The following is a 27023-nucleotide window of genomic DNA, read 5'->3' as shown; positions in this document are numbered from 1 at the left end:
CTTTTGCATAAGGTTGTGTGATCACTCCCCACGTGTGGGGTCGTTACGTTTTTTCATGAGCCAAAGACGAACTTAAGAGGAACGGGCGACATGTACGTGGGTTCTTCGTGGAACAAGTTTCTGTGGAAGGCAGTGTTGTGCCCTTCTTCTGTGCAGGATACCTTGAAGCGCATTTAGGTTACCGCAGAAATACTTCTCTCTCAATGTATTTCCAAGATACCAAAATATTATAAAAGTTATTTAAGATAGCGTAACTTGAGCAGAGTATTTCAGTTACGTACAAGTCTGACCTACCTGCTCGCTAATTTATCCCGTCACACACAAAAGCGCTGTCGCTGTCACAACCGTACATTCCACTTACCGTTGTGCTTCAACGCATAAAAGATCGTTTTGTTAAAAAGTGAGAGGACCAACCATACGTTTACGTGGTGACATTATTGGCTGATACCTCCAAACTGCTGTCATTGTGCAAATCAAATCGAATTAGGCCACTAACACGCAACCGCTACAACTTGTAAAGTGCCATATGTGCCATAAAGTACTTAAGAAGTTAATTCGCGACTGCCTGTTACTTAGTTGAATGTGTGTTTCGATTTCTCGTGCTAGTAATGCCCACTTTTCTCAATAACCTTGTTGAAGGTCTAGAATTGCGTCAAGAGCATCAGCCGATTTTTAAGGTGTCTGTAAAGCTGAAAAAATTGTAACGCAATAGAGGCGCAGCTTCTGCGTCATTCTTATACTCTGTCAGAGAAGCATTTGTATGACGACGCATTCTTGCCCTTGTGACCCGTAGACGACGGACAAGATGACTTCGGCAACAGCGATGGTGGCGGCGTTGGCGGAGGTGGCGGAAATGGCGGTGGTGGCGGAGGTGGCGGAAATGGCGGCGGTGGCGGAGGTGGCGGTGGTGGCGGTAGCAGCCTCCCTCCTCCGGTACCAATCGTTATAATAGTTGGAACGCCAGCCTCGACAACCACGCCTCCATCAGTAGTACCAGCAAGTGGACCGAGACAACCGGTACTTCCATCTGGTGGCCCTGTTCCGCAATCTGGGGGACCTCCATCTCCACCTGGGGGACCAGTACCTCCACCGGTAAGACGAGCTCCCTCACCAACGGGACCGGCGCCACCAGGTGAGCACCTGTTTCTTTTTTTTTCTGCGTTCATAAGTTTTTCATAACGACAGACACGTGGTGCAATTAACGGTACGATTCGTCGACTGCACACGTCATCGGACGAAGGGATTCACCCGGTGTACGAAGATGCGGAGCACTCGTACAGGCATACGACCACTCTTGTCCAATATCCCCGCAAGGCACATTTCGCGCCGCACTATGCCTGCGCATTTAATTTTCTTCCGCCGAAAACAACAAACCAATGAACTGCGCGCAACGCTCATTCGCTGCGTTACAAACCGCATCACTGAAGCGCGTGCATGCTTGCCATTGGCAGACACACGGGTACCCCACAACGACGAGCGGGCCGCGTTTTGTGGGCGTCGTTGACAGCCACTGATTGTAACACTGTAGTTAATAAGGCTAGCACGATGGCCGTCGGACCCGCAGTAGACGTCGCTACGCGCCTTGCCGCAGCTCGTCATGTGAAACTCGTCTTACAAACTTCTTTTAGAGGCGGCGAACCAAACAGAATTATGAGTCTGATATAGCGCTGCAAATATACTAAGCTTGGCTATCCTCCTGAGACCCCTTGTACAATAATTGTACATTGACGTCAGTCCTTTATAAAATTAACTCTGAACTAATTTCGTAGTCGTATCGCCGACGACAAGAACTGATTCGGAAAGAACTGCAAGGAGAGTATATTGGTGATGTCAAAAGCATTGCTGACATTCGTGGGTGAAAGCACTGGTGACGTCACGTACACTTCCTAACATCGCCAAATAGACGAGCCCTCTATGAAGTATCCGAAGACACAGCCCGCGGAAAACCGAAACTCACGTCACCACATATAGGAAGTCAAACGGATGCAAAGCTGTGTGCAAGTGGTTTATAGATATCACTGCCAACAGCTTCTGAAGTAATGGGCACTGTTTCGATTGAGACCGCTGAGTCATCACGAACAACGTCAAAATCGGTAGGCTCGCGAAATGCGTTTCCAACACTCTGAGAGGAGCTGAAAATCCAGGATGCAATGTCACTTTTCCAATCCACAGCACAATCTAACACTCTCATTTTTTTTTTTGTTTGGCAAAGAAAATCTTTTTCTGCGGCAACATAGATAAGAAGACCGTTTGTTTATGCACGATGAGATACTGGTATTTTCATATAAACCTGGTCCTCAAGCAAAACAAAAAACCCTTCTTGTTTCACGTTCGTAACGTATTAGTTGGTAACAACAAACTGACTTGATAAGCAATTATATTCTGGCGGTGCCTTCGGCTACGTTCACACATGGTATCGGAGAAGGCGGAAGCAGCAAAAATTTCAGAAAATCCGGCCGCCGAGGCGGCACAACGACCGGAAAACCAGACGTTGAGTCAGATCGGTCTCAGACCGATATTTTCGCCATGGCGAAGCGGAAAGCCGTTCCTCTTCACCGGGTGCTGCACTAGCATCTAAACATCCGGTCGTAAAATTTAACATCTTGCGTTGTTCATTGTTCACTCTTCCAGGAACTAAACAAAACTATCAGAACTATGTCTTCTTCCTCTTCTACGGTAGACGAAAGTTGATGACGACACGGGCAGTTGTGTGAAATGGTAGCTTTCAGTAACTGATAAGTCAATGAATTAACAAACTGCTTGAAGTGGTGTGATGAACAGCGCCACCACGCGGACAAACTTACGCAGCCTCGATGGACGTGGACGAAAGCGGCCGTGGTTTGCGCTGCAGTGGCGAAACGAATGTGAACATCTTGGACACGCGCGGAAAAGATTTTCCGCCCGCTTTGGCCTTTCCGCCCCCTCGCCACTTCCCAAGTGTGAACGTTGCCTTCCGGTTTCACGAGGATGTGATGAAGCGTTCGAAGAGTCAAGCATACCAAACGAATAGGCGCTGTGTCCAAATCCTCGCTCCCACGATGGTTGCCTCGGATCCCGGAGGCATGCTTTTTATCGCTGCACGTTTAACGTGCCTCCGAAAAAAAAAAAGAAAATGTTTTACTTATTCAGCCGAACCTGCGCAGAACGTGGGTAAGAGCGTCTGCGGAGGTGTTTTTACGACTCAGCGCGCGATCGTACGGACGACCTGTCGCACGTATACTGACAGCCGCCTCTAACATGTTTTCGACAGATTCCAACGGCCAAGAACAAGGTTCCAGTGTGAGCATATTTCAAATGATTCGCGCGTCGGATCCGACTCGATGCTCAGTCGGAACTTGCAGGGAAAAAAATTCTTTTGATTAGCTGTTGTCGGTACGACATTTCGTACGCCCGCGGGTCCCACTCCGCTGTCGTGCTTATGCGCTTCCTACTTGGCAAGCGAGCCAGAAAACCGTCCGATCCGCAGGGTACGATGAGTTGGAAACGATGTCTGCTTCGCTAATACTGGAACATTCGATAAAATAAATTCGGCAGCTGCACTAAAGACTGCCTACGTGAGGGAATGCGAAAGCATTATACAGTCCCTCTGGTGAAATCTTTTCTTCGCGCGTTCCTTATAGGCGCAATCTCTCGCCTTCGTTCTAACGAGGAGGAGGAGGAGGAGGTGCAACATTTATTAAAAAGAAAGGACAAGGAGGTGTTTTTCTGCTTGTGCGGGAGGCGCGCTTAGTCCAGGGCACCTGCGGCTCTTGCTGTCTCCCGGGCCCGCCGCACCAGTTGCTGCTGGTTACGAGGGTCCGAAGTAGTCAGCACGGCCTCCCACTGCTCGGGTGTGGGGTTGGGTATTTGCGGGGCCGCCTTCACGTTGGGGCACGCCCATGTGGTGTGATATAGGGAGGCGTATTCATTACAAAGGGGACATTTGTATGAATATAGTGCAGGGTGTATTGCGTGTAGTCTGCTTAAATGGGCGTATGTGTTGGTTTGTAGATGTCGCCATGTTACGGAATCTTCACGTGAGAGGGTCTAGTGTGGAGGCGGGTATTGTCGTCTGTTCAATCTGTAGTGTTGTAGTATGGCGTTGTATTGTAAAGGTACGGGCTCCATGGATGCGGCCGTGTCCCTCTCTTGTGGCGCCCGGGAGGCATGAACGAAGGCAGGAGAGACATCCGGCCTCGGTAACGCCAAATCAAAATGCGCCCTGTCATAACGCGCCCGCTTGCTCACGAAGAGTTCATAGCCCGAAGGGCCGCTCAGCAGTGTTTAATCGGGCATGAATGTTGTTCTTTTTTATTTGATACACTCATGACGTGGCGCCATTTGCTCACCGTTCACTACGCCGTCACGTGACCAATGACGCACGGACTCGGCACACGTTTCGTGAACCAGAACCGTGTAGCCGCACGGACACTTTTTGTCCCTGTCTTTCAGCCACGCCGACATATTTTCGCTCGATGGGGCAAATAACGCTTTCGCATTAAATAATGGATTTAGGTTGTTCGTTACGACTGAGTCGGTGAATTGCCTGGCGCATTTCGCGCTCAACGCGTGTACATTGCAAAGGAAGGATAAGGCGTGCAGACACGGACACAAGAGAGGTGGACAACACGAACGCCGCATTCGTGTTGTCCACTTCTCCTCTGTCCGTGTCTGCCCGTCTTATCCATTGTTTGCGTTATGAATCCTTACCAACGAGCTCAACTTTCTGTCGTTCTGAGCGTGTACCTTACCTCTTTCACAATGGCTCGGTTTTGACGACACGTGACTCATTCTGATTTTTCCCGCCCGCAGCGACTTCGAAGCCGAAGCCGACACCGACGACGAAGACGCAGCTGCCGAAATGTAAGCAATAGTCGCCGCCACTTTCGATAAACAGAAATGCGCGGATAAGCTTTTTTCTCTGGTAGGTCTAAAGCGCCAGAAATGACTCGTTCACACTGAGGCGACCGTCGTTCGGAGGTGCGCGGATCCAAATCGGCGGCGGCGCATTCCGCCGCACCGATCGGTATTGTTTATAGCGATTTCCGCCGCTCCTGCCGCCACCTGAGTCTCTCGTCGCGTGGACCAATCATTACTCGACTCAACGACTGATTCATGCCTTTGCGAGTTACGTAGCCAGCAATTTCCTTGTCTCTTTTCTTTCTTTTTTTTTTGCCGCGGTAAAGAGAGGCAAGTGCTTAGTGTTGCACGTCGGAATTCTCAGGGATAAGGTTAAGAGACAGAAAGAGAGCGGTGTGGAACAGAGAAGAAACGGCGACAGCGAAAAATTCTCGTTTAACATTGAAAGAAAAAGTGGAGCTCGGGAGGGCATGTTATGCGCAAGACAGGCAACCGGAGGGCCATTAGTGTTAGCCAATGGGTTCCAGGAGAAGAGAAGCGTAGTCGGGGATGGAAAAAAAAATTTGGTGGGGTGATGCAATTAGGAGATTTGCAGGCGCAAACTGGAATCGGCTAGCGCAAGACTGGGGCATAATTGGAGATCGCTGGGAGAGGTCTTCGTCTACAACCCCCCCCCCCTTCCCCCCGCCAGTGGGCTTAAATATAGGCTGCTGCTCCTGATGATGATGATCCCTGCTACATGTAAAATTGCATTGGTCACGTTCGTACCCGGTGTGCATCGCCCTGGTTACGACGCGCCATGCTTCGCCTGGCGGCACTCCGCAAATCATTGATCGCGTTTGATCTCGTCTTCTCACGATCTGTTTCGACAGGCTGCGTCAGCTGGCGCGCAAGTGAAGAAGTTCACGGAGGCGTTGAGAATATTGCCCGGTTCTGTACGGCAATCGCCACGCCAACCAAGCACAAGTATAATGTCGAGAAATACGACCTCGCAAGAAAAGTTATAAAAGCGCGAACCTTACGCTAGCGCAGGACAGTGTAGGGGGAAGTATTAGGGAGGGTGGGAATGGGGCTGGGCGGGTCCGGAAAGGGGGAGTGCAAGATAAAGTTCATGCTTGGCAGATTACGCTAGTAGTAAATTAAGACGTGCTTTTTTTTTTGTTCTTCTTTTTCTACCTTTCGCGGTGTTTCGCGGTGTTCACGAAATGCGAATGATGTGAACGACGCGGTATTTCGGCGGAAAGAGATTCCGCGCCGCTGTATACGCGCCGACGGTCCCAGTGTGAACGAGACACAAGTTCAAGCCTGAAGAAGAAGATAGCCTGCATGTATGGGGTCAAGGTACATTTGGAAGCGCAAAAAGCGTTCGCACAATATGCCAGCTTCCAGATTGGGCCTTGCCACGAACGCTAAATGACCCGGGGTTAGAAATCGCTGGGCACGGTTCTTTCATAACAACTGTTCTTCGTTGACCGGCCACCGATTTGACCGGTGTGTTCTGCTCATGAGAGCAGATTTAGTGCTCGAATTAATTTGCAGATACAAGTACTGAGAGTAGTAACTGGAACAAATGTACCAACTGCTTATTTTTCTCTATCACTATGCTTGCACGTAACATTTTGCCTTAGGAAATGCGCGTCATAAATGCGGACGTTCACTTGTTCTATTACCCTGTTTGGCTCAAAATATGGTCGCTTATTCTATCGATGGTTACCCGAGAGACTATTGTTGACACGTATCATTTCTTTATTGACAAATCTTGCGGTGCTTTACCAAGCAGACAAGTGTAGGCAGTGTGACGTAGAAATACAGAACACAGTCTATCGCGGCAGTAAACCTATAGGTCATGTGCACTGTAGCATTAGGTAAAGTCCTTGGTTATGAATTAAAAGAGCCCCGTATTCCGTTATAACTGTATTTTTCTGCATCGTTGGCAGTAGCACTTATCATATCAAAAAATGCATCTGAAGGGGCCCTCCACTTACCGTTGCTCAAACTAAAGGGAGAGAAAATAAATGCTCGAGCTATACTAGTAAATTAACATTTTGCAATAGCAAGAAAACCACTCTTACCGTGGTGCCAAGCTTGGTAAGCCTGAACACGCACATAGATGAAGAAATTTTGTCCATATGTCTTTCCGTCATCTGTAAAACTTAACCGCAGCGCACCAGCCTAAATCAAAGGCAGCATTTTAAGGTATACGAAATTTCAGAAGGCCGCCCAAATTTCGACTACGCAACATCCCTTTTACTTACATGTCGTATTTACGACACTTGATCGTAACGTCGTCGTTTATGCATTATAGCAACGCTTTATTTGGCCAAGATTAAAACACTGATACACCGCAGCAGCATAGTTAAGAATAAGTGCCTCAAACCCGCGTGTTATCAGAAGGGCACGCGCCCTTTGGACGTTGCTAACTGAAAGTTGTTGAAATTTGGGAGACGTTTTGAAATATCATTTTGTTGTCAAAATGCCACGCGATAAAATTCGGCAGATGCCTGCTGGGTAAATGTCCAAAACACTCTTCGGTCCGAAAACCAGACAGGTGGTGACGGTCACTGTTAAGTTCCCGCACCATGCTAGTCGTGACGTCATGGATTTCGGACAGCATCTGCTTAGGCTTAGTTAAATTCTTTATGGGCTTTAATATACTTTGCAGTGTGTTCTAAAACAGGAGGCTGAATACAGAACTGCAAAAGTTCCGAGAACGTTTGCTGAACCACAGCGGCCGGAATGCGTTCGACACGGAATTCGCAAAATTGAACATTGGCTTCCATTTTCTCTTCTAATATAATCAACCTCATTACCACCAAATTAACGAAAATGGAATTTCGGAAAGAACACTTCGGATTATAATACACTCTAAAGAACCCCGTGTGGTCAGCAATCATCCGTTGTGCCCCACCATAACACGTGCACCGTAATCATAACGTGTTTTTGGCGCGTAATATCTCACAACCTTTCTTTTTTTTTTAACCCAGACCGGGAGCTTCTGTGTACAGTGGGCGAATCCGCAGTCATAAAGTCCATGTACCCTCCAGACAGGATGTGTACGTACTTGTACTACACACACGTGGTCATCCTGGGAGACCGCATACACGCCGCCAAAGTGGAGAACAGCTGGTCGAGTTTCAAGTATGAGCCCTTGAAATACGGCAACGTCGACATGGGAGCCTCCTTCGACTACCGGTGAGGAACACGTGCTTTAACAGGCAGCTACTGCTACGTGTCACCTTTCGCTTCAATCGCTGTTGGCGCAGACTACGCCTAACACCTTGAAACGGATGATGATGATGATGATGATGGTTATGATGATGATGCCACCACACACTGGACCATGACCTCGTACCGGAAGAGGGTGCTGATTATAACTATGACGCCTAAATTTATCTAGATGCGGCTGGCACGATACGGTTGTGATAACGCAGACTACGCCTACCACTTTGAAGAGAATCGATCGTGATGATGATGCGATTATTGCGACGACGAATGGAGATGCAGGCTACGAGTAACAGCGCGAAAACCAGAAGCAGGAGCGATGGTGAGGAAGGCTTCAGCTGCCACGTTAAAACCGATTGAAGGACGATGACGACTAAGCCTAAGGCTGAGCTAGGTTTCAGGATGACGATGATTACGATGATGATGACGACGATGACGACGAACATATTGCTTTTCTTTTCGGTTCATGGTGTTAGGCGTGCTTTGCATTAGTCACAGCAGCAGCAGCTGCAAATTGATCGTACACAGGCTGCGTTTAGAGGCTGGATCGTTCGCATTGCCTCGAGTATCTTTTTTTTTAGTTATCGAGCGAGCCTGAGGTTTAGACCGCAGGACTCGGTCATCGATGTACCGCATTCCATGTAGGTAGCCCGATGATCTCGGCAATGACCCAGTGATAGAGCGTCCGTGTCGTATGCGGGAAGTACGGTGTTAAAATCTCAGAGCCGGCGGAAACACGCAGTCTTTTTTTAATACCTTTTATTGGGTAGAGATGCCCCCTTCCAATCCCACTCCATCCTTTTGTTCGGCTACGTGAGGGGATTGCATGGAAAGCGTATAAAACAGCTCTCCACCTCCCAAGGAACACATCCAACGACAAACTCATGCAACTTGGAATCAGCAACACTTTTGAAGAACTAAGGGAATGCCAGCTCAACGCACAAGTACGAAGACTCAGCATTACAACGACGGGAAGGGCGCTCCTGACAAAGCTAGGTCGGGAAGTAGAAAAACCACAAAGTAGCAGGGCCAATATACCAGACCCACTAAGAAAGAAACTACGCATACAACCTATCCCTCGCAACATGGACCCAAACCTCCATGCGAGTAGGAGACAGGCTAGGGCAGAGTTTTACGAAAAGACGACGGGACATCGGGACAATACAGTCTATACCGATGCATCCCTATACTCACACGCACACAAAAACAACGCGGCAGCGGTGGTAGTAAATAATCAAGGAGAATTAATCACAGGACTCACGGCCGAGGTAGCTAACATAACCGAGGCAGAGGAAATTGCTGTCGCACTGGCAGCGGAAGAAGGTTATAGAACAGGAATATCGCTCAATATTCTAACAGTGTCACAAGAGGCGTGCCGGAGCTACATAAGAGGCAGAATAAGGAACACGGCGCTCAAGATCCTCAGCAGAGTTCCAATCGCTGAGGGACAACCCACACATAACATTATCTGGATACCAAGCCACGCAGGGATCAGGGGCAACGAAGGGGCGGACTGCCTAGCTCGAGGGATGACCAGCCGAGCAGGAACGTTATACCACATTACATGGGAGTGTACAAGAAACCAGGCATTCCACAAACACAAAACACCAAGTGCGGAGCAATGGCAGAGCTGGCTCACCAGCCGCGAGCTAGAGACTCAAAGAGCTCTAATAGCGCACGCGTGCGAGGCGGCCCGGCTCAGTGGAGCCCTGGACTAGGGGCCCACCCATGGCTGAAGAGGACTCAAGCTTCAAGAATGAAGACTTCGGCTTCGACCCGCTAAAACCTTTAAAGAGTGAATAAAGTTTTCCATTCCATTCCATTTGCATCGCCACAAGAAAGAAAAATGCGGGGGGAGTAGGTCTGTGTGGTTGTGTGCGCAATCTCTCGGTGGGCCCTTGTCCCACCACACGGCCTTGGTGGCAAGCATTCCACGCGGCTGTGACGTGCAGACTTATACCCCTGTCACACGGGTACCCGCGAACTCCATTGAACTTCTTCGTCTTTACGCCAATTGATTTGCGCTCCGTGTCACACGGTCTCCATTGCGCCAAGGAAGTAAAATGGAGATTTAGGCCGAAGGGAGTTCGGCAATGACCATTATGGATGGATGGAGTACTCTCGTTCCTAGGTAGCTACAGTTCCGCAGAAAACCATGCTTGTAAATCGTCGTAACTGGATCATTTACAAATTTTAGCGTTATTTCGTTTTACCTTGGGGTGTGTGCCACATAATGGAAGTTTTCATTTGTTTTTAAGGGCATCAGTGCCTGTAGCCACTACACCAATACTTCGCCATGCCGCATCGGGAAACGTCGTTCCGCCATTTCATTTGCTTTTATATGCACGCGAGCCGCATGTGTCGTTTAAGCCGAGTTTCGTCACTCATCTAGAAGCAGTTGAGTTCACCGCGAACGCACAGACACGCACGATTACACAGCGGAATCCCAACTCGAAGCGCACCTGCCCAACAACGTGACCCGCGCTGCCCACGCACGAAAACAAGAGCGCAGTGTGGCCAGCATCGCTTGCAACTTCGCTATGCTTGCAAAACGAATCTTCCCTTAACGTACTGCAAAGTTTCTCGCTGTGATTTTGTCTTAATATGTACTGTTTTAAGAAAATACACCTATATTAATTACTTTAACGGCGACCGTATATGTGAAGAGTTGCACGCGGAAGTGAGCGCAGCAGCTCCGTTTCTACCCCGTGCGGCGTCCGTCGAAAGCTCGCACTGCGCCTTGTATCACGGCCGACACTCCATTGCCGTCAATTTCCGTTAGGGAGTTTCACGCTCAACGGAGTTCGTGGGTGGCCGTATGGCAGGGGTATTAGAGCTGTCGCTGGGCGCCCACCGGTAAAATAAATACAAGCGCCCTCACAACCAGGGAGGTGGTCGACCGTTACGGGACCTGAACGCTCGGATTTAAATGGGGTGTTTGTCCCCAGCCGAGAGCGTCCCCACCAAAGAGATGCATTGGGACACCACGTGCGATATGGCCTCCGTGGCAACGACCCACACGACCTCCACGCGACTCTGCGTGGCACCTTTTTTTTTTCTTCTATTTCACGGACTTCCTTTAAGGCTTCGAAAAAAAACTTACATGTAGCACGTATTGAGTAGCAGAAATCGGGATGAGGAATTTTTCCGGATCTTCAACTATATCGATGACAATTTGCTCCGACTGTAACATTTGAGATGTCGAAAAATTAATAGTAACTAATTAGGTAACTAGGCGAAATACAAAGAATAGCCTGACTTGCACAGAGCGATGGCGAACGGCGTTACTTTGCTTTCGTCCACATACCGGGCACTTAACATATTATAAGCTTCTTGCATTAGTTAGGTGGAACACATGGGCCCATTGTTCTACAAGACGAGTCCCCGCTTGCGTCGGTTTCCCTTCCTCGAGAAACCATAAGAAAAAACATTTGACAATATTGATTATTTAATCCTCGAACTGAATATGCATCCCATATGAAGTTTCCTTAGATTTCTATTACATATTTGAACTGTTCGCTCTAGCCTCATAAAGGGGTACGAGAATAAAGCCTCTAAAAATACACCACGTAGAGGTTGAGAGAACGAGATCGGTAGAACGTGCTGCCTCCCCATTTAAAGGGGAATGCTCATACCATCATCACCATCACCATATATGCCGCGAATGCATCGGAAATAACGTTCCATGAGCTTGCGTACCGTGATTTTTGACATTCCATCGTCCATGCGCCCTTCGATTGCTTCCACGCCGCCACCCGGTGAACCCTCCTGCTTCCGTTTCAGGTACGTCACGGTGGACAAGATACGAGGTGCCACCCGTGCTATGACCGAGCTGTACGGTTACAACCGCATTCGGAACTTCGGCGTGCTCAATGTCGTCGCGAAGGCCGGTGACATTCTCAAAGCAGTGCAGTCCATGAAACCAGTTTTTGACGTGAGTAATCGCTGCGCAAATCGAAATTCCGTCGGCTTCTGCCCTCAATTAACGGTGCCACGCACGGGGGCCCGTCGGTTCTCTACGCGCCATCGAGTGCGTCCGATGCGGCACGCGCATTTCCGCAGCTATATGCATAATCGCAGTTGTACCTCGCAAACTTGTACCGCTGCTACTCTGCGCAGACACACACTCGCACAGAGCGAGAGGAATAACGCCTTAACCAGAATGAAGAAGCATGCGGTGTATTTCTGGCCTTGACGCGCCTGCTGGGCGTCAGGCGGCGTCGGCTGACCACGTGCACAACCTCGCGACGCCGAACGCGACGCTCCGTGCAGAATGGAGACAACCTGGGCGTCTGCTGCGGCGTCGGGCACGCGAATGGCGGATACACACGAGCGCCGCCAAAGCGTCCGTACTATGGCGTCCGCCATTCGCGCGCCCAACGCCGTTGTAGAAGGCGCGGTTGTCTCCACTCGGGCGTGGAGAACATCGAGCCACCCTATAGCCCGTACCGTACCACAGCGCCCGCACCCGTACGAGAAAGCCGGCCGACGCCGAAAATCCGTCGCAAACTTGTTCCTTGTCACTGGGTGTTACCAGGAGGCGAAAGGTCTCGGCTTTGGCAGCTTCGATGCATTGTGGCAGCGCACGGGGATGTAGATGCGCCATGAAGAGTGGTCGCCTTTGCCGCGAACTTATAGCGATGTCTTTTGTCGACGCTAAAGCCTTTCGGCGCTTTTCGCGTTTGTGAGTAGCTGCGTTCGACTCTTTATCCAAGGAATCTAGAGCCCCTCTTGACCCCTCACGAACGCGAAAAGCCCCAAAAGGCAGTACTGTAGGAAAAGTCATCGCTACAATATCGCGGCCCTGCTCCTTAAACCACTTTCTATATATGTCGCCTGCGTGTTAAAGGGGCTTTTAGACACCTTTTGGACAGAATTAGAAAACGTTGCCACTCGGTTGCTGAGGCTGCTCTGAACGTGTCAACCAACTATTAATGCATGGCATGCAGCAGGGGATATACAATCTCGTGTCGGAAACACTCAAAGTTCGCTTCCTCTCGCTTCTGCTATGCCGTCATGCAACTTCATGGCAAGGAGCTGGATTGCATTCCCATATTTTTAAACTCTGGCTGAAGTTAGCTGGGACACCCGGCAAAGAAAACGCGTGTGCATGGCCGAGAGTTTTTCAAGAAGTGCATCAACTTTTCAAATAAAACTTTGCGGCAGCCATAGATGCCACTATCATGAAGTCTTATTCATACATATGTGTGTGGGTTTGTGTGTGTGTGAGTGTGGAAAGGTGCAGGGCCTTTCACGTAACTTAAACCACAGACGTATCTACTGGATCGACAGGGGGCGCCAACCAGTACAGTGAATGGGGATCATCCCCTGGCCCGCTCTCTGAAGTGGGAGAGGGTCCAAGTCACGTAATTTGATCAATAGCCGTATCTACATGGTGGGCAGGAGTCACTGTCTCCCTGGTCACTCGGTAGATACGTCTATGGTTCAAGTAACGTGAAAGAACACCCTGTATATATGCAATGGTGATCAGTAAAACAATATGTGCAAAAGACGCACACATACACATGTGCGTGTGGTTTTCACATATGCTTCCAAACTCAATATTGCTCAAGAAGACAATGTTATTGAACAATATATCAGCAGAATTTAGTCAACGACTTTATTGTTGGAAACTACTCAACAGTGGCTCAATAATACTTAATACCATTCAACAATATATACACAAAATTTAGTCGACTTATTTGTTCTGAACTACCCAACAACATTACTGTTGAATTATTGCTCTGTGGTTCAAATAATTATTGAGGTATTGTTGAAAGGCAAGTGAGTCAACAATTCATCAACAATTTGCCAACAACATTCCAACATTCATTTTCATAAAGGTTGGGTTGCGGATACAGTAATGGTAAACAAATCTGCCTGAACTGTTTGCGACACAAGCTTAAGAAACAGGACACAATAAAGAGACGTCGCTTGTTAGGGAAGTAAATTTTTGTTGGCTTGTAAACGCAAAACACGTAACTAAAGCCAATGCACCTTTTCAAACGGGTGTCGGAGTCCTCAGATTTCATTCTTCAAGGTCTGTCCCAACCACGTTTAGCGAGCAATCTTTTTTTTCTTTTTGCAGGAGATCTTTAAGCACTTTAATGGCTCGCACAATGTCATTGCGATCGGAGTGCGTGACTACAGTAGTCCGAGCATGGTCAGCTTCGAACAGGCGGTCAAGCTGGCTCTAGAGTAAGTATCGTGTGCATGCCGGTGCGGTGCATGGCAAGGGTACATCTAACAGTGCATCTTTCCGTCGCGGTGTAACGCTGCGCTTCGTTTGGCATTTTATATGGCTCCTTACGGGAGTCGACGTCTATGGCACTTATTCGGCCGAATCTTTTCGAGCATTGGTCTCGCATCCCATAACGAAGCTTCTGCGCAGCGCAGGGGAGCCCATTTTTTGGCCACGTGATTGCGCTAAGCGAGTAAGCAAGCGCCTCATAGGCACGCGAAAAGCCGTCGCACAATCATCGCTCAGCTGCATTGGGTTCATGTACACGACTACTGCTGTGCACAGTCCAGGAACGCTGGAGCAAATGGCCATCTGTGAATACGACTGTAAGGGCAAGGGACACGCGGTATACGATTCGGCGAGCAACCTGGCAAGTTTCAAAGAGATGACGTCAGATTCGAATGGGTCAGTAACTGCTATGCATGGCAGTTACTCCTGCCAGGAGTCAGCGGTACTCCCTTCTTTGAAAGATAGTGCCGGCGATATTACTTCATGGAACGGTACAACATCTCTTACAAAGAAGAGTTCAATATGGGCCGCGAGTTGCAGCTACTCGCGCAGTAATATGAGCCACTAGCGCTCCAACTGTAACAGACGGAGCTAACGACCACAATCCGTTGATAAATACGAAACTCGAACGCAAATTCTGGGATTTCACCTGCCAAAAGCACGATCTGTTTATGATGCAAGGGAGACTCCGGATTAATTTGGACCACCTGCAGTTCTTTAACGTGCACTCAATGCACAGTACACAAGCGTTTTTAACGCGTAAGCATTCTGGGGCCACTTCCCATGGCAATCTGTCCATCCGTCCGTCTGTCTGTAACATGTGTCACGACGCCCTAGTTAGGTATACATGGAGTCCTACGGGGATATTTATGAGAAGGCTAGATGACTGCCCATGACTACTAGATTTGTGGTTATGACTACATATAGTGAGTACTAAAGAAGTATTGAAGGGTTGTTGAAGGAAAATACTAAGTCGACTTGGACAATTCGATACCAGTGCGGAAACTTCGCAACGCTTGTTTCGTGCCAAGAAAAGATTGCTTACCAAAAAATTGCGTCTGGAGAGTCCACATATGTTTAGCGCAAGTCAAATCGCTTGCCCCGGAGCGGGAAGAACGTGACGTTGCGTATGCCATCACTGCCCTTCAATGCCGTCGGTGAGTAAAACGGCGCTCGACAGGGGGCGCTACGGTTCTCTGCGCAAAACGCAAACGCGCGGCCATAGGGAAACCGAGCCAACAGAGCGTTCGATTCGCCGCTGCATCTGCTCTTGGTCACGTGGCGTCGGACCATTCGGGAATCCCGAGACATCGCACGGACGCGGCAATCTCTGCTACTCGCAGGTTGTGCGAGTTTCGGGAGCCGTCAAAGATTGCACTACGCGATAACGCAACTACTCGAACACGAAAGCGCGGGCGGCGAGGAGAGGAGGAAACGCAATCTTTCGGCCGCCCGCGCCGGTGTCAAGGGTGACGTCAATGAGTTGTTCTTCTCTTTCCTGAACAATCAAACTGAACCGGACAAATACCATTTTCTGTCGACTTATAATGCACATCAACGATCTTTCATTAGCGAGGGCTGAGCACTAGTAACGTAATTACAATGAGGAGTGCATTCACCATAGGGCTATTACTTTAATGTCCCGAGGGAGTGTCGACTCCAATCCTGCATTTATTTCAATTTCCCAATTACTTTAGACCTTCTTGAGCACCAATCTTTCGCTTTAGCTTAACCTAATATTTGCTTTTACTGTTCTTTTAGGAGTAATTAGGGCTAATAACACACTAATAAGGTTAGCTATAATGACATTATGTAAGCCTTAATAATGCTCCTTGAGACTAGTGAAGAGCAACGAAGCGTATCGGAGATTAAAATGAAATTACTTAAGCGTAATGACGGGTAACTAAGAATAGTGATGCTAATCAAAATGATTTAGGTTATATAACTACTTAAGCTTAATCAAGATTATTTGAGGCTACTTTAGATTGAACAAGTCTGAAAGATTAAGAATAAGATCAACATTAAATGTACGAAAAGTAATCCGGGTTAATTAAGCCGACTTAAGTCTAACGAGCGACTGAAGCCCTGTCATGATAAATAAGCTTAATGGACGTCAATTCATATACATTGCTTAACCCTAATTCCGATTATCTACAATGACATTATTACGACCAATAAAGTTATTTCCGAGTATAATTAGGTTCACCAATTATATAACTGCATCAGGTATTTCGCAATACTTCCAGCACATTGTGTCATTCTCGATACATTGCGTCATAGGCAGAAAGTTTTCATCTTTCCGGGAGGCGGGGAAGTACTTACTAGCCATGCACGTCCGCGCCAACAACGATGCAGTAAGCATTTAGACGCAATAATATTTTTACTGAAAAGTAATAGGCAACTAAAAAGCAGCCTCAAATGATGGGGGTAACGAAACTCTCGTAACGACATTTGAGGAGGGGGGTGTAGGCTTCGGCATTGCCGAAGGGGGGGGAGGGGGCTGCCCCTTTCCACGGTAAACTGTGGAGGAGGCTCAGGCCCCGGCAGCCCTCCTGCCCCCCGTATTTGTCGCCTATGCGTTGCGTCTACCGCAGTCTGCATAACTCAGCGACCAAGTCAATCATTCGTTGCATGAGTGCAACGAGACCAACAGGTTATAATGCCTACGCGCTATCTGAAAAGTCGCACTAGGAAGTTTCTGCTGTAATTTTGCATTCCTCCTCCATCATAATGCGGCCCAAGTACGAAGCCCTCAAAAATAAAAATAAAAACGGACATGCGTGCAGTTACTACTACACAAAGAAAGGCGTCACCAGTATTCCCTTTGTGAAGGACATTGCTGGCGACTTTCCTTTATTGAACAGTACTACACTCTTAAAAACACTTTGCATCCTTTGGGGCTCATCTCATCCCAGAACAATAATCGTGATCTGTCTTGCCCACATTTGCTTTCTTTAAACCGGCGATCCCGGTACTTCCAAGTCAAGAACGGCTTGCGCGTTACCAGCGTGACGCAGCATTCTCGACAGGAAAGTAGCGCAGAGCTTTCATGAAAGGAACCCCCAAAAACGTAGATGACGATTAGTGTTGTGCCACAACATAACGCCCAAAGGGTTGAAAAAGGTTTATGAGTGTATTGCTCTCGAAAGCGAAAATGGATTTGCGTGCACTTACTCCCATAAAGAAGGGCGTCACGAGCACTACCTTAGTGGAACACTTAAAAAAAAAGGCTTACGCATTCTGAGTCGTATTTTGTCCCGCAACAATAATCTTCATCTCTCTTGCCCGCATTTCCTTTAACGCGGCGAGCCCGGTACTTCCAGGTCACGAGCGGCTTCCAGTGCTTCCAGGTCACGGCTGCTTCCAGGTCACGACTGCTTCCAGGTCACGAGTAACGAGCGCTGAGTTTTAAAGAAACGCAAGCAAGGCACATGACGGTTATTGTTGCGAACAACGCCCCACAGGGCGTAAACGTATTCAAAGTGTGAAGGCGTGGTTACTCTCTTCTCAAGGAGGATGCAAAATATGGATTTCCCGCGCTCTGTTGCCCGCAGTTCATTGGCCGTGGACACGGTTATCGCCATATCTTCAGCGATCTCGGCGGAGAGTAGAGCCGACTGCCGCGCCGTGCCACCGAACATCCTGTACAGTTCGGCAGAGGATAAAAACCCGAGCTTGGTACGTTTGCTTCAACCTGTACAATTTCTAATTACGTCCTGGGGTCGAGTTCATCTATAATCACATTTTGAAAGCATAAGCCACGGCCGGTCTCAACCGTATGGGCCGTAATCACCTGCTTCCTTTGGGAGGCGACGGCCAAGGCCAACCACGTGAAGGGTGCTAAAGAGTATTTACCATTCCAGGAAGAAACTGAGCCAGGTAGCTATTAAGTGCGAGGTTCATTGACAGATTTATTCAAAATTAGCGAAGATGAAACAGAACCTGGACGCATTAAGGGTAAAAGCAAGCGAATTGAGCCTGGTACTCATAAACGAACATACAGCTTTCGAACAGGAAAGGGAAGATAAGAGAGAGGTGAAGGATGAAACCATAACTAGGCTCATCTCCGAAGCGGCAATTGAAGTGGAAGGTAAGGCACCAAGGCAACCTACGTTGGAAGTAATACTGTTCCTATTAATAGCGACGAAGTTAAAAGGGCCTTGCAAGACATGTCCCCAGAGAAAATCTGCTGGAGACAATGGAACAATAGAGAATTAATTCAAAGTTGGGGGAGATATTATGCTTAAAAATCTTGCTGCCTTGTAGTGTAGAAAGCGGGAAGAATGCCATCATAATACTAACCTATAAGAAGGGTCACGTCAAAGAAATAAATATAGGTCCATTCTAGCTATCTTTCAGCATTGCATTAAATATTCACCAAGATAATTTCCAATAGAATCAGGGAACACTTCAATCAACCAAAAAAACAGGCAGCTTCAGGCACAAATATTCTACAGTGATATTCTACAATACAGCTATTCTACAATGTCCCGGAATAACGATCGTGGCAGTAGATATACAAGCAACACTTTTTTGCAGAAAAAAAAAACAAATCGCACGAAAGTTTTCTTTTTCTTTGCCAAACGACGTCCACTTCGATGGCGCCGCAGATGGGAGGGCCACTCACAGTGACGTCACACTGTTTCCACACACTGGGCGGTCTATTCGAGGCACACTATAGTCAAGCCAGTAATGTTTCGTCATGGCACTCCCGGTTCGCAACTGAGCGCCATGAGCAACATGAGCGCAACATGAGCGCCAGTTTGATGCATTTATCTGGCTTAGCGATGGTGTTCATGTCGATTGCAGAAAGTCTATGGCGTCCGAGCATCTACTTTCGCCGGACTGGTTGTGTGGCCATTCAAACAAGGCGTTGGCTTCCCCTTGAAGTCCCAGCCAACTGTCATTCCTTCGCGCTGTAGCACACATTCTCTGGTTCAAAATCGCAAACGTGTAATTTTCTTTTGCTTGGTGCATAATGCACATTTCTTGCACATTTCAGTGGGACTTCACATTTGAACACCTGACGTTTTCCTTATTTCTTGTTTAACTCTACTGTACAGAGATTCACTAGTGCCGTGCATCTTATTTAATTCTGCACGAAGTGCCACTTTAGAACGTACTTTGTTTGTCTTCTCGGAGGCCAGCAGTGCCAACTATTAAAGTTAAATATCATCCTTTATGAAACCTTTATACGCTTGTGTTTCAAAATTGCTGCTACCTCTCAAACAATGAAATAGGGTCCTGCAAGAGTAGACAAATGTGTTTTAACGTTTTTAAACGTGCCCGACAAAAATTACTATTAATCACTTCGACAATAAAAAAAATCCTGCATCGAAAGCGATTAATCCACTAAAGGCTGAAATGATCAGTGATTAATCGTTAACTGAATAAAAAAATTAATCGACCATCCCTAATTCGTAAGTGTAGCCTTTTTCTTATTTAGAACTCGTGCACCTTTACCGCACACCTTCCACACTATTCAAAGGATGTTCAATGCCAATTCATTTGTTCCTTTCGCGCAAAACAGCAGCTTGGAACGATACGAGACAAGCAAGTCTATGGCCGCAATTTTCGCCAAGAACGAAGCACTAAGCAGAAGGGAGTCGTCCGCGGTGTTGTGGCTATGCCGGCTACACGTATAAATTCGGCCAGTGTCAAATGAAACAATTGCTTGTCCTTTTTAAATGCAAATTAATGTCGGTATGGCAGCATTTCAGTAGTTTCTTTTTCTCTGCGCGTTTTCATTCGAACAAGAGCAGAACGTTATCTCAGACATCGCAGCTAGAGCCTGAGTAAATATTTTACTCAAAAACTTAAGCGAAATCGCGCAACAAACCACTCTGCAACCTGTACAGAAGCTCGCTAGTAAACACATGCTGACGAGACTACTTTTCAAAGCCGTTTAAGCCGTCCAACGGACACCGAACTGTGGCACTACATCTCGCCGCGCAAGAATCTGCACTCGCGGGTCGCGTAGCTTTGGCTCTGCTGCACGGAACTACCGCAACAGAGCGTAGCCAGCGGATGGAATCGTACTGCGTAGTGATATTTGAACGCGCGCAACTGTCTGCAGGTCAAGCTATGGCCCCTGCTGAAAAGGAACGCCACTGACAAACAGACCACAACGCTCGGACTTTCGTTCGAAATGGGCACGCTGATTTACGAGCTGACCAGCGACCAAAACGACCTGGCTAGCGCCATCAACGCTAAATGCTACAGAGGTTCCCTGACAGGCAGGGAAGCGGTGAGTTTTCGAAGACAAGGACTTCTTTGCTGACTTCGCACGAATCGTACGGGCTTAGCATTTCACGCGCTAAGCCAGGCTCCCTAAACGGTTGCAGAAAATAGTGCCCCTTCCCCGTCACAATCTCTCTCTCTCTCTCTCTCTCTCTCTGTTTCTAGCGTTTCTGAGATCTGACTATCCATGTGACCTACTTACAAAAGCGGCGATTTCGTTACATTAAAATGCGAGTTTTCCAAATGCCATAAGACAGGTGCCAACTGGACAAGTGTTATGCTTTAAGTGGCCGAGTAGCCGTTCCGCAATTACGTGTATCTCCAAAGTGTTGCACGTATATAAAGAAAACTAAAGTGTGTGTTTTATGTGTTTTTATCTAGAGGCCATTATCAACCGAATAGTTGACAAAAATAATCTTCGAAGGCGCGACGAAGGCGTTTTCGAATCGAACACTTCTCTCGACCACAGACTAGACGAACAAAGTATTGGGCACTTTCAAAAGTTCCGCCTTAGCCACTGGCAAGCCAATCAATTTTGCGAGGGTTGGCGCAAGCAAAACCTTCTGAATGACAGCAATAGGTTCCCTCTCGGTGCTCAGATGAGGGCAAGGGGGGAGGGGCGCTCATAGAGAATATGCGGCGACCCTAAGGGCGACATGAAAAGTTCGGAGTAATTCTCACAAAGCCTTACTGTTCGCCCTTCCTCTCTGCGAGTGGTGGGAGGCGGCGCGGGTGATCCTCCTCACAGGAATCGAGGCAAGCAGCCTGCGAACGAGAGCTTTCTTTTTTAGCTACAAACAGCCTTGGGGGGTGGGGTGGGGGGGCATCCGACACACAGATTGCGGTAAATGGTCAGCGCGAGGAACATAAAACGTCAAGGAGTGTTCCAGCGTCTCATCATGCCCGTCTTGCCTTCCTCGCATGGTCGTTGCGCGGAGTTCGCGCATATATGCGACAGCGGTGCCTTAAAGGGACGCTAAATGTTACTATGAAGTGGAGTTAAAGTGGTAGAGCAATGTTCTAGAACGTCTAAGGCGTCAATATAATCGCGAACAGAGCTTTCGTAACCGAGAAATTGAGGTAAATGCATAACACGATTTGAGACCCCGCCGCGACATTCCGATACTAGCCCCATGATACTAGCCCGATGATGGCTAGTATAGGAGGGCTAGTATCGGCTAGTATAAATTATGATGAGCTCTGCTCATCATATTTTATGTCACTAGTACTCAACTACACGTATTAAAAAAATCATTTCATCAGGTTATAAGACGGAAGAAAATGCTACTTGTCTACTTCTGTACGATTCGAAGAAAAAAATAACATTTTGACGTTACCCTCTAGTAGTATGGGCGGACGAAATGGTTTCGTTTTGAACTTTGAACTTTATTTGTATATATACAACGTACAGATAGCAGGGGCACAGACAAAAAGCCATAAAATCGGCTTGACTAGGTCTGTGTCCCTTGTTGGTTTCTTTGGCATCACGTAGCAATGCGTGCACAAGTACAAGATGAACAATAAAAAATATAAACAATACGTGGATAAATGGGACTATTTATACAAAGTTACTTCACACTGCGGCTGAAAAATTGACATGAATGCAGAAATAGTATTGTCATACAAGTTACTAAAAACACGAACAGGAAAACAACAATATGCAGACATTATGAATCCCTTTTCATTTACGGGTAACATTCACAGAAATACAAAACTAAATAGGTCACTGTGCAATTACAGCTTAGAACACATATACATCAGAACAAAACACAAAGACTCTGCTCGACTCTGCGCCGCTTGCCTCTGCACCGGGCGCGCTTTGGAGTTTCAGTTGTTTCGTTACCGTGTCGTGCTGCCCTGGTCCTGCTGGCTCGCGAAACTTGCATTTTTTTTCATAATATCCCATTTGGAGGAACCTGCTATTCCTGCCGCCAGGCAGTCATGGCTGAGAGTGGGGACTTCTTATGATTTAGACGTTTGACGCATTTACAGCACCTAAAGGGAAACAGCAAATACTGAGAGAAGAAGAAAACAATAGGAGAAAGTGCTCAGTATTTCCTGTTTGAAACTTTTGCTCAGGGGTTGCTACCTAAATATATGTTAACAGAGAAATATATTTTATCGCTACTCAGCGTGTATCGCAGCAGTTTAGCAGGAAAATTCTGGTTACCTGGGCAACGTAGTCTTCTCCACTGCATCTAAATTCTCGTATTTTTCTGCAGACATGGATGAAATTTAGTGCACTTTTAGTTCATTGTTATGCTTGATCCCGTACAGTTGGCGATTTCAAATATTCGGAAGCTACTCAAAAGGCCGTTCGTATTTACGAATAGCGACTATTCGATTGGAAGACGCAGTCGAATAGGGGAACATTCGATTCGTTATTCGAAAGTTTCAAATGTTGGCACACCGTCAGCATTTATCGAACCGCTACAATTAAACTTTCGCGTCACATTGACTTTCATCATGTGCATCGAATCTGCACCTGCCTTTCTGCTTACTAATGGGCGTCGAGGGTTCTGATTCGACGTCGACTGCTGGCGTTCCGTTCTAGCTCTGCGGAACGGCAAAGGACGTCGACAAAGGCAAGCAGACGTTGGCCGCACCGTACCTCACGTACGGTGGATTCCCGACTTCCGGTAACAAGAAGAGAGTCGTCTTCACGGACTACCAGCACTCTGCCACTGAAAGGGTCAGTACAAAGCAGCACAAGCGTGAGGTCGTAATTCGTCTGGGTAAATTTTTCCCGCAAACATTTTACCGTCTGCGGATTAACGGGTTGTATACAGAAGACGGCCGGGTTGGTGGCGCCAACTGGTGGCGCAGAACTTATTCAAACAAGAACAGAATAATTATTGCAATTGCCAAGTAACTTCTCTACATCGCAGCTGGTGTAAATTTTCGCCAGCGTCATAATCGGGAACACGTTTTTTGTTTCTTTTTGTTTGTTTTTTTACACCGGAGCTGTTAGCCTTTCGGTAGTCGGCATTTTTCGTGTCTGTCCGTGAACAAAAATTATCGTGGTCACCAATGGCTCATAACCCCCAAGGCAAGCAAAAATGCAACGGCTCATCCCCTCCCCTCCCTCCCCCCCCCCGAAATGCAGAGGCTGCAAGCGCTCAGCAAAATGCAGCGAACCGTGCGTACATTGTCTAATCATGCATACAAGTACAGAACAGCGAGCGTTTCACTGAACAACAAGCTCTAAACAAGCACCTATCATCAGCAGCAATTGATCATACCCCCCGTGAGCACGCCAAAAATGCAATGGCTCGCACCCCCGTAAGGCAGAGGATACCAGCCCTCAGCAAAGTGAAGCGAACAGTGCGTGCACTCACTGATACCACTCATGCAACACAGAGAACAGCATACATTTCAACAAAGCACAAGCTCAAACAAAACAAGCATCCGAGCCATCAATAAAGCAATGCATCAGCCTCAGCTGTTGTAGTGGCGATATTCAAAAACTTCGCTGGACATCCGCTTTCGGAGAGCCGGAATGGCAAGTGAATGACGAGAATGACGCGGACACGTGTCTAAGGGGTTGAGGTTAAGCGAAGCGTCAGGAGATGTCGCTACCAGCGTTTTTGGTTCGGCGCACTTCTCCGGTAACCCGATATACCGCAAACATTAAGAAGCTTCCAAGGGAAGCTAAAGCTCTCTAATATTGCAAAGCTCTGGTGTGTCCGTAAACTTCTCTTCGCTTACGGATTACCGGGTTACCGCAGCCGTGTACGACAGCGTCAATGCTGATTGCGACATCGCGTGACACTTTGCTCAACTACAATGTGAACTGTTCTTGTATCGCGTGAGTGTTCTCGGTGATAAAAAATGATAAAGGGGGCGCTCGTGAAGGAGTTTTCCGCTACCAAAGCTATAAAACAGCAGTTATGTAGAGTACAGTAGGTCAGTGAAGTGTTAGCTTTGCGCGCGATCTGGTTAAACTCTCCGTAACGCGGTGCCGGCATTGATGCGGCCGTACGCCACCCTGGTAACCCGGTATACCGCAAACGGTAATGACGTTTACGGACAAACAAAAATTCTCATCGGAAACTGACCGCTGTGCAGTCAGAAACCGCGGCGGACATGTACAGTCGTTCACCGAATGCCTGTATCTTTTCTACTACCCCAACACATTTAGAAATATTATTGCGGCTGTGTGTTCATCGTAGACTGGCACACAGCTACTACTCCATAAAAATTTTAAGAGCTCAGGGTGGATTATTGTGCTTTTGTAACGCAAAAAAAACGGTAATTTATATTTTTTTCATCAGCGTCTAAACAGCACCCAAGCAGACGAAGCGTGCTGCTGGTGTAGTTGCCGCTACGACGTAGATCCTAGCTAGCCGCCTCCGATATTTTCCCAGGAGGCCGCGGGCCGCCGCGGCCGGCCCCGAATCTCGGATGTCACGCTGATAAGCAGCGAGTTGTAGGCTATCTGTCACTTATGGCAAGTGGTGATGGATGGCTTTTTTTTTTCCAGTTTCGGTATCAGAAAAGGCTATTTTCTTTAGCTTTACATGACGCTACTGTTCGTATATAAAACGTAAAGTTTTGCACGGAGGTTCCTCGACATCGACACTATCTCATACTAGGCATATATACTACGCATTCCAAAAATTTTGTCACAGTCGGCTTTCAAGAGTAAACGTGTTGCGGAGCGCACGGCGCACCTTGTCTTTTTTTTTGCAGTTCTTGAACGTCAGTGGCGGAACTGGCAGCGACAACCTTCGCAGTCGAGTGGCCTGGATGCTGTTCAACGTGCACCTGGAAGACACGGCAAAGACATGCGGCGGTATCGAGCCTTTCGAGCTCGAAAATAGTTTCTGCAAAGCATTTCTTCCGTCAGGCGAGGGATGCTGAAACAACGCAGGCGATTTGAAAGGAGCAAGATAAACATGTAAAAAAATCAATTTCTGCGCTTCACTGTGGCGTGACTCATTGTCCTTTAACGCGACAGCGTTAAGGTCACCGTGTTCGAAATTTGGTACGAACGCCCGTGCTGGTGGTCCCAAAATTCTTCAAAAGCTCTGATACAATGTGATGGGAGTGACGTTTCCCTGGAGCTAGGGAGTGATACTCCTAATGCCACCGTGCCCAGAACCGTTGAAGATGCGCGGCCAGCCGTTCTAACGTCACGGATCCCAGAGGCAACATTTCGAGGAGTGTGAACCCCGGCAGCCCGGCGTGCCGTGCTGTTTACGGCCACTTTCTGCTGGCACAAGCTGGATGCCCCAGTTTCCGCCGTGCCTCCCCCGGCACCGTAACGCTCGAAGCTTGGAGCTCGTCATCCTTGGCCACCTGCCGGCACCTACCAGAAGTGCACTAGCCTTCCCTAATCCCAAATTGAGGACGCCGAGCTTGGAGCCGAAGGCAACGTCAAATTCTAGTGTCTATGCGCGCCGCTAGGATGCCTCGATAGTACCGCTCCTCTCCGTTTGAACTGCGGCGCTGTTGTCAAGGCGTCCTGATTTGCAACGTCTGGCTAATATCTGTGGACAGGAAGGCAACAATTTAGGTTTTAAGTTTGGTGTAAGAAAATCAGGTGTTATGGTATTCAACGAAAACAGTGAAGAGACTGCGGAGGTACAGGGCCAGGAAATACCTCGGGTAACAGAATATAAATACCTTGGTATATGGATAAACGAGGGCAATAGATAAATGGAAACACAGGAAAAAATAAGACTCAAGGGGAAGAGAAATGCAGCCATAATGAAACAAAGAGCGCTATGGGGATACAATAGGTACGAAGTCCTCGGAGGTATGTGGAAAGGTACGTGTATTGGTTCCAGGACTTACTTTTGGAAATGCGGTTGTTTGCTTTAAATCAGAGGTACAATCAGGACTCGATGGGAAGCAAAGGTCGGTGGGTCGCCTCGCATTGGGCGCTCACGGGAAGACTACAAATGAAGCTGTGCAGGGTGATATGGGCTGGACTAGTTTTGAAGTGAGGGAAGCGCGCAGTAAAATTGATTATGAAGAACGCCTGAGGAATATGGAAGAAAGTAAATCGGCTAGGAGAGTGTTCAGGTACAGGAAAAACACCGATTCACAGTGGAGGAAAAGAACTAGGAAGCTTTCCAGCATGTATGTACCCTGTCGAGTGGGCAACAGAGCAACAAAGACGGTCAAGCGGAAAGTCAGAGAGGCTGAAATAGTCACATGGGTGGCGCCAATGGAAAGGAACAGACACACAGACAAAGAACTTTATTAATGGTCCTGAGGAACCGGCGTTAGGGTACCTCCCTTTTCAGGGAGTCCCCGTAGCCGTCGCGGGCCGCACCCACGTCGGGGTCGGAAGATCGTGGTACTCCGCCCTGTCGCAGGCCCTCTGGACAGCCCGTAGTTGCTCTGAGAGGTCGCCGCTCTTAAGGGCTGCCTCCCAGTCGGTTAGAGTGGTTAGCGATGAGCTGCGTAACGCAGGTCATTGCCAGAGCATATGGGACAAGGAGCAGTACGCCTCCCCACAGTC

The 27023-nt window shown here is 47.9% G+C and overlaps 1 protein-coding gene across 2 annotated transcripts in view; it reads left to right on the top strand.

Annotated features, from left to right (window-relative positions):
• Positions 1 to 25477, top strand: part of LOC135905701 (uncharacterized) — a 42246-nt gene extending 16769 nt beyond the window's left edge. For both annotated transcript variants that reach the window (XM_065436681.2, XM_065436682.2), the window contains 9 exons: positions 794 to 1132; positions 4792 to 4842; positions 7824 to 8031; positions 11845 to 11995; positions 14150 to 14259; positions 17866 to 17989; positions 20388 to 20558; positions 23106 to 23243; positions 25244 to 25477. In XM_065436681.2, coding sequence (XP_065292753.1) covers positions 794 to 1132; positions 4792 to 4842; positions 7824 to 8031; positions 11845 to 11995; positions 14150 to 14259; positions 17866 to 17989; positions 20388 to 20558; positions 23106 to 23243; positions 25244 to 25414 — 1463 coding nt within the window. In that variant the 3' untranslated portion in view covers positions 25415 to 25477. The remainder of the gene's footprint in view (positions 1 to 793; positions 1133 to 4791; positions 4843 to 7823; positions 8032 to 11844; positions 11996 to 14149; positions 14260 to 17865; positions 17990 to 20387; positions 20559 to 23105; positions 23244 to 25243) is intronic.
• Positions 25478 to 27023: the final 1546 nt, after the last annotated feature.

The sequence above is a fragment of the Dermacentor albipictus genome, chromosome 7, assembly GCF_038994185.2.
Source record: "Dermacentor albipictus isolate Rhodes 1998 colony chromosome 7, USDA_Dalb.pri_finalv2, whole genome shotgun sequence".
Lineage (NCBI taxonomy): Eukaryota > Metazoa > Arthropoda > Arachnida > Ixodida > Ixodidae > Dermacentor > Dermacentor albipictus.
The sequence above is the reverse complement of the archived record's forward strand: the minus strand, read 5'-3'. Positions and strand labels throughout refer to the sequence as shown.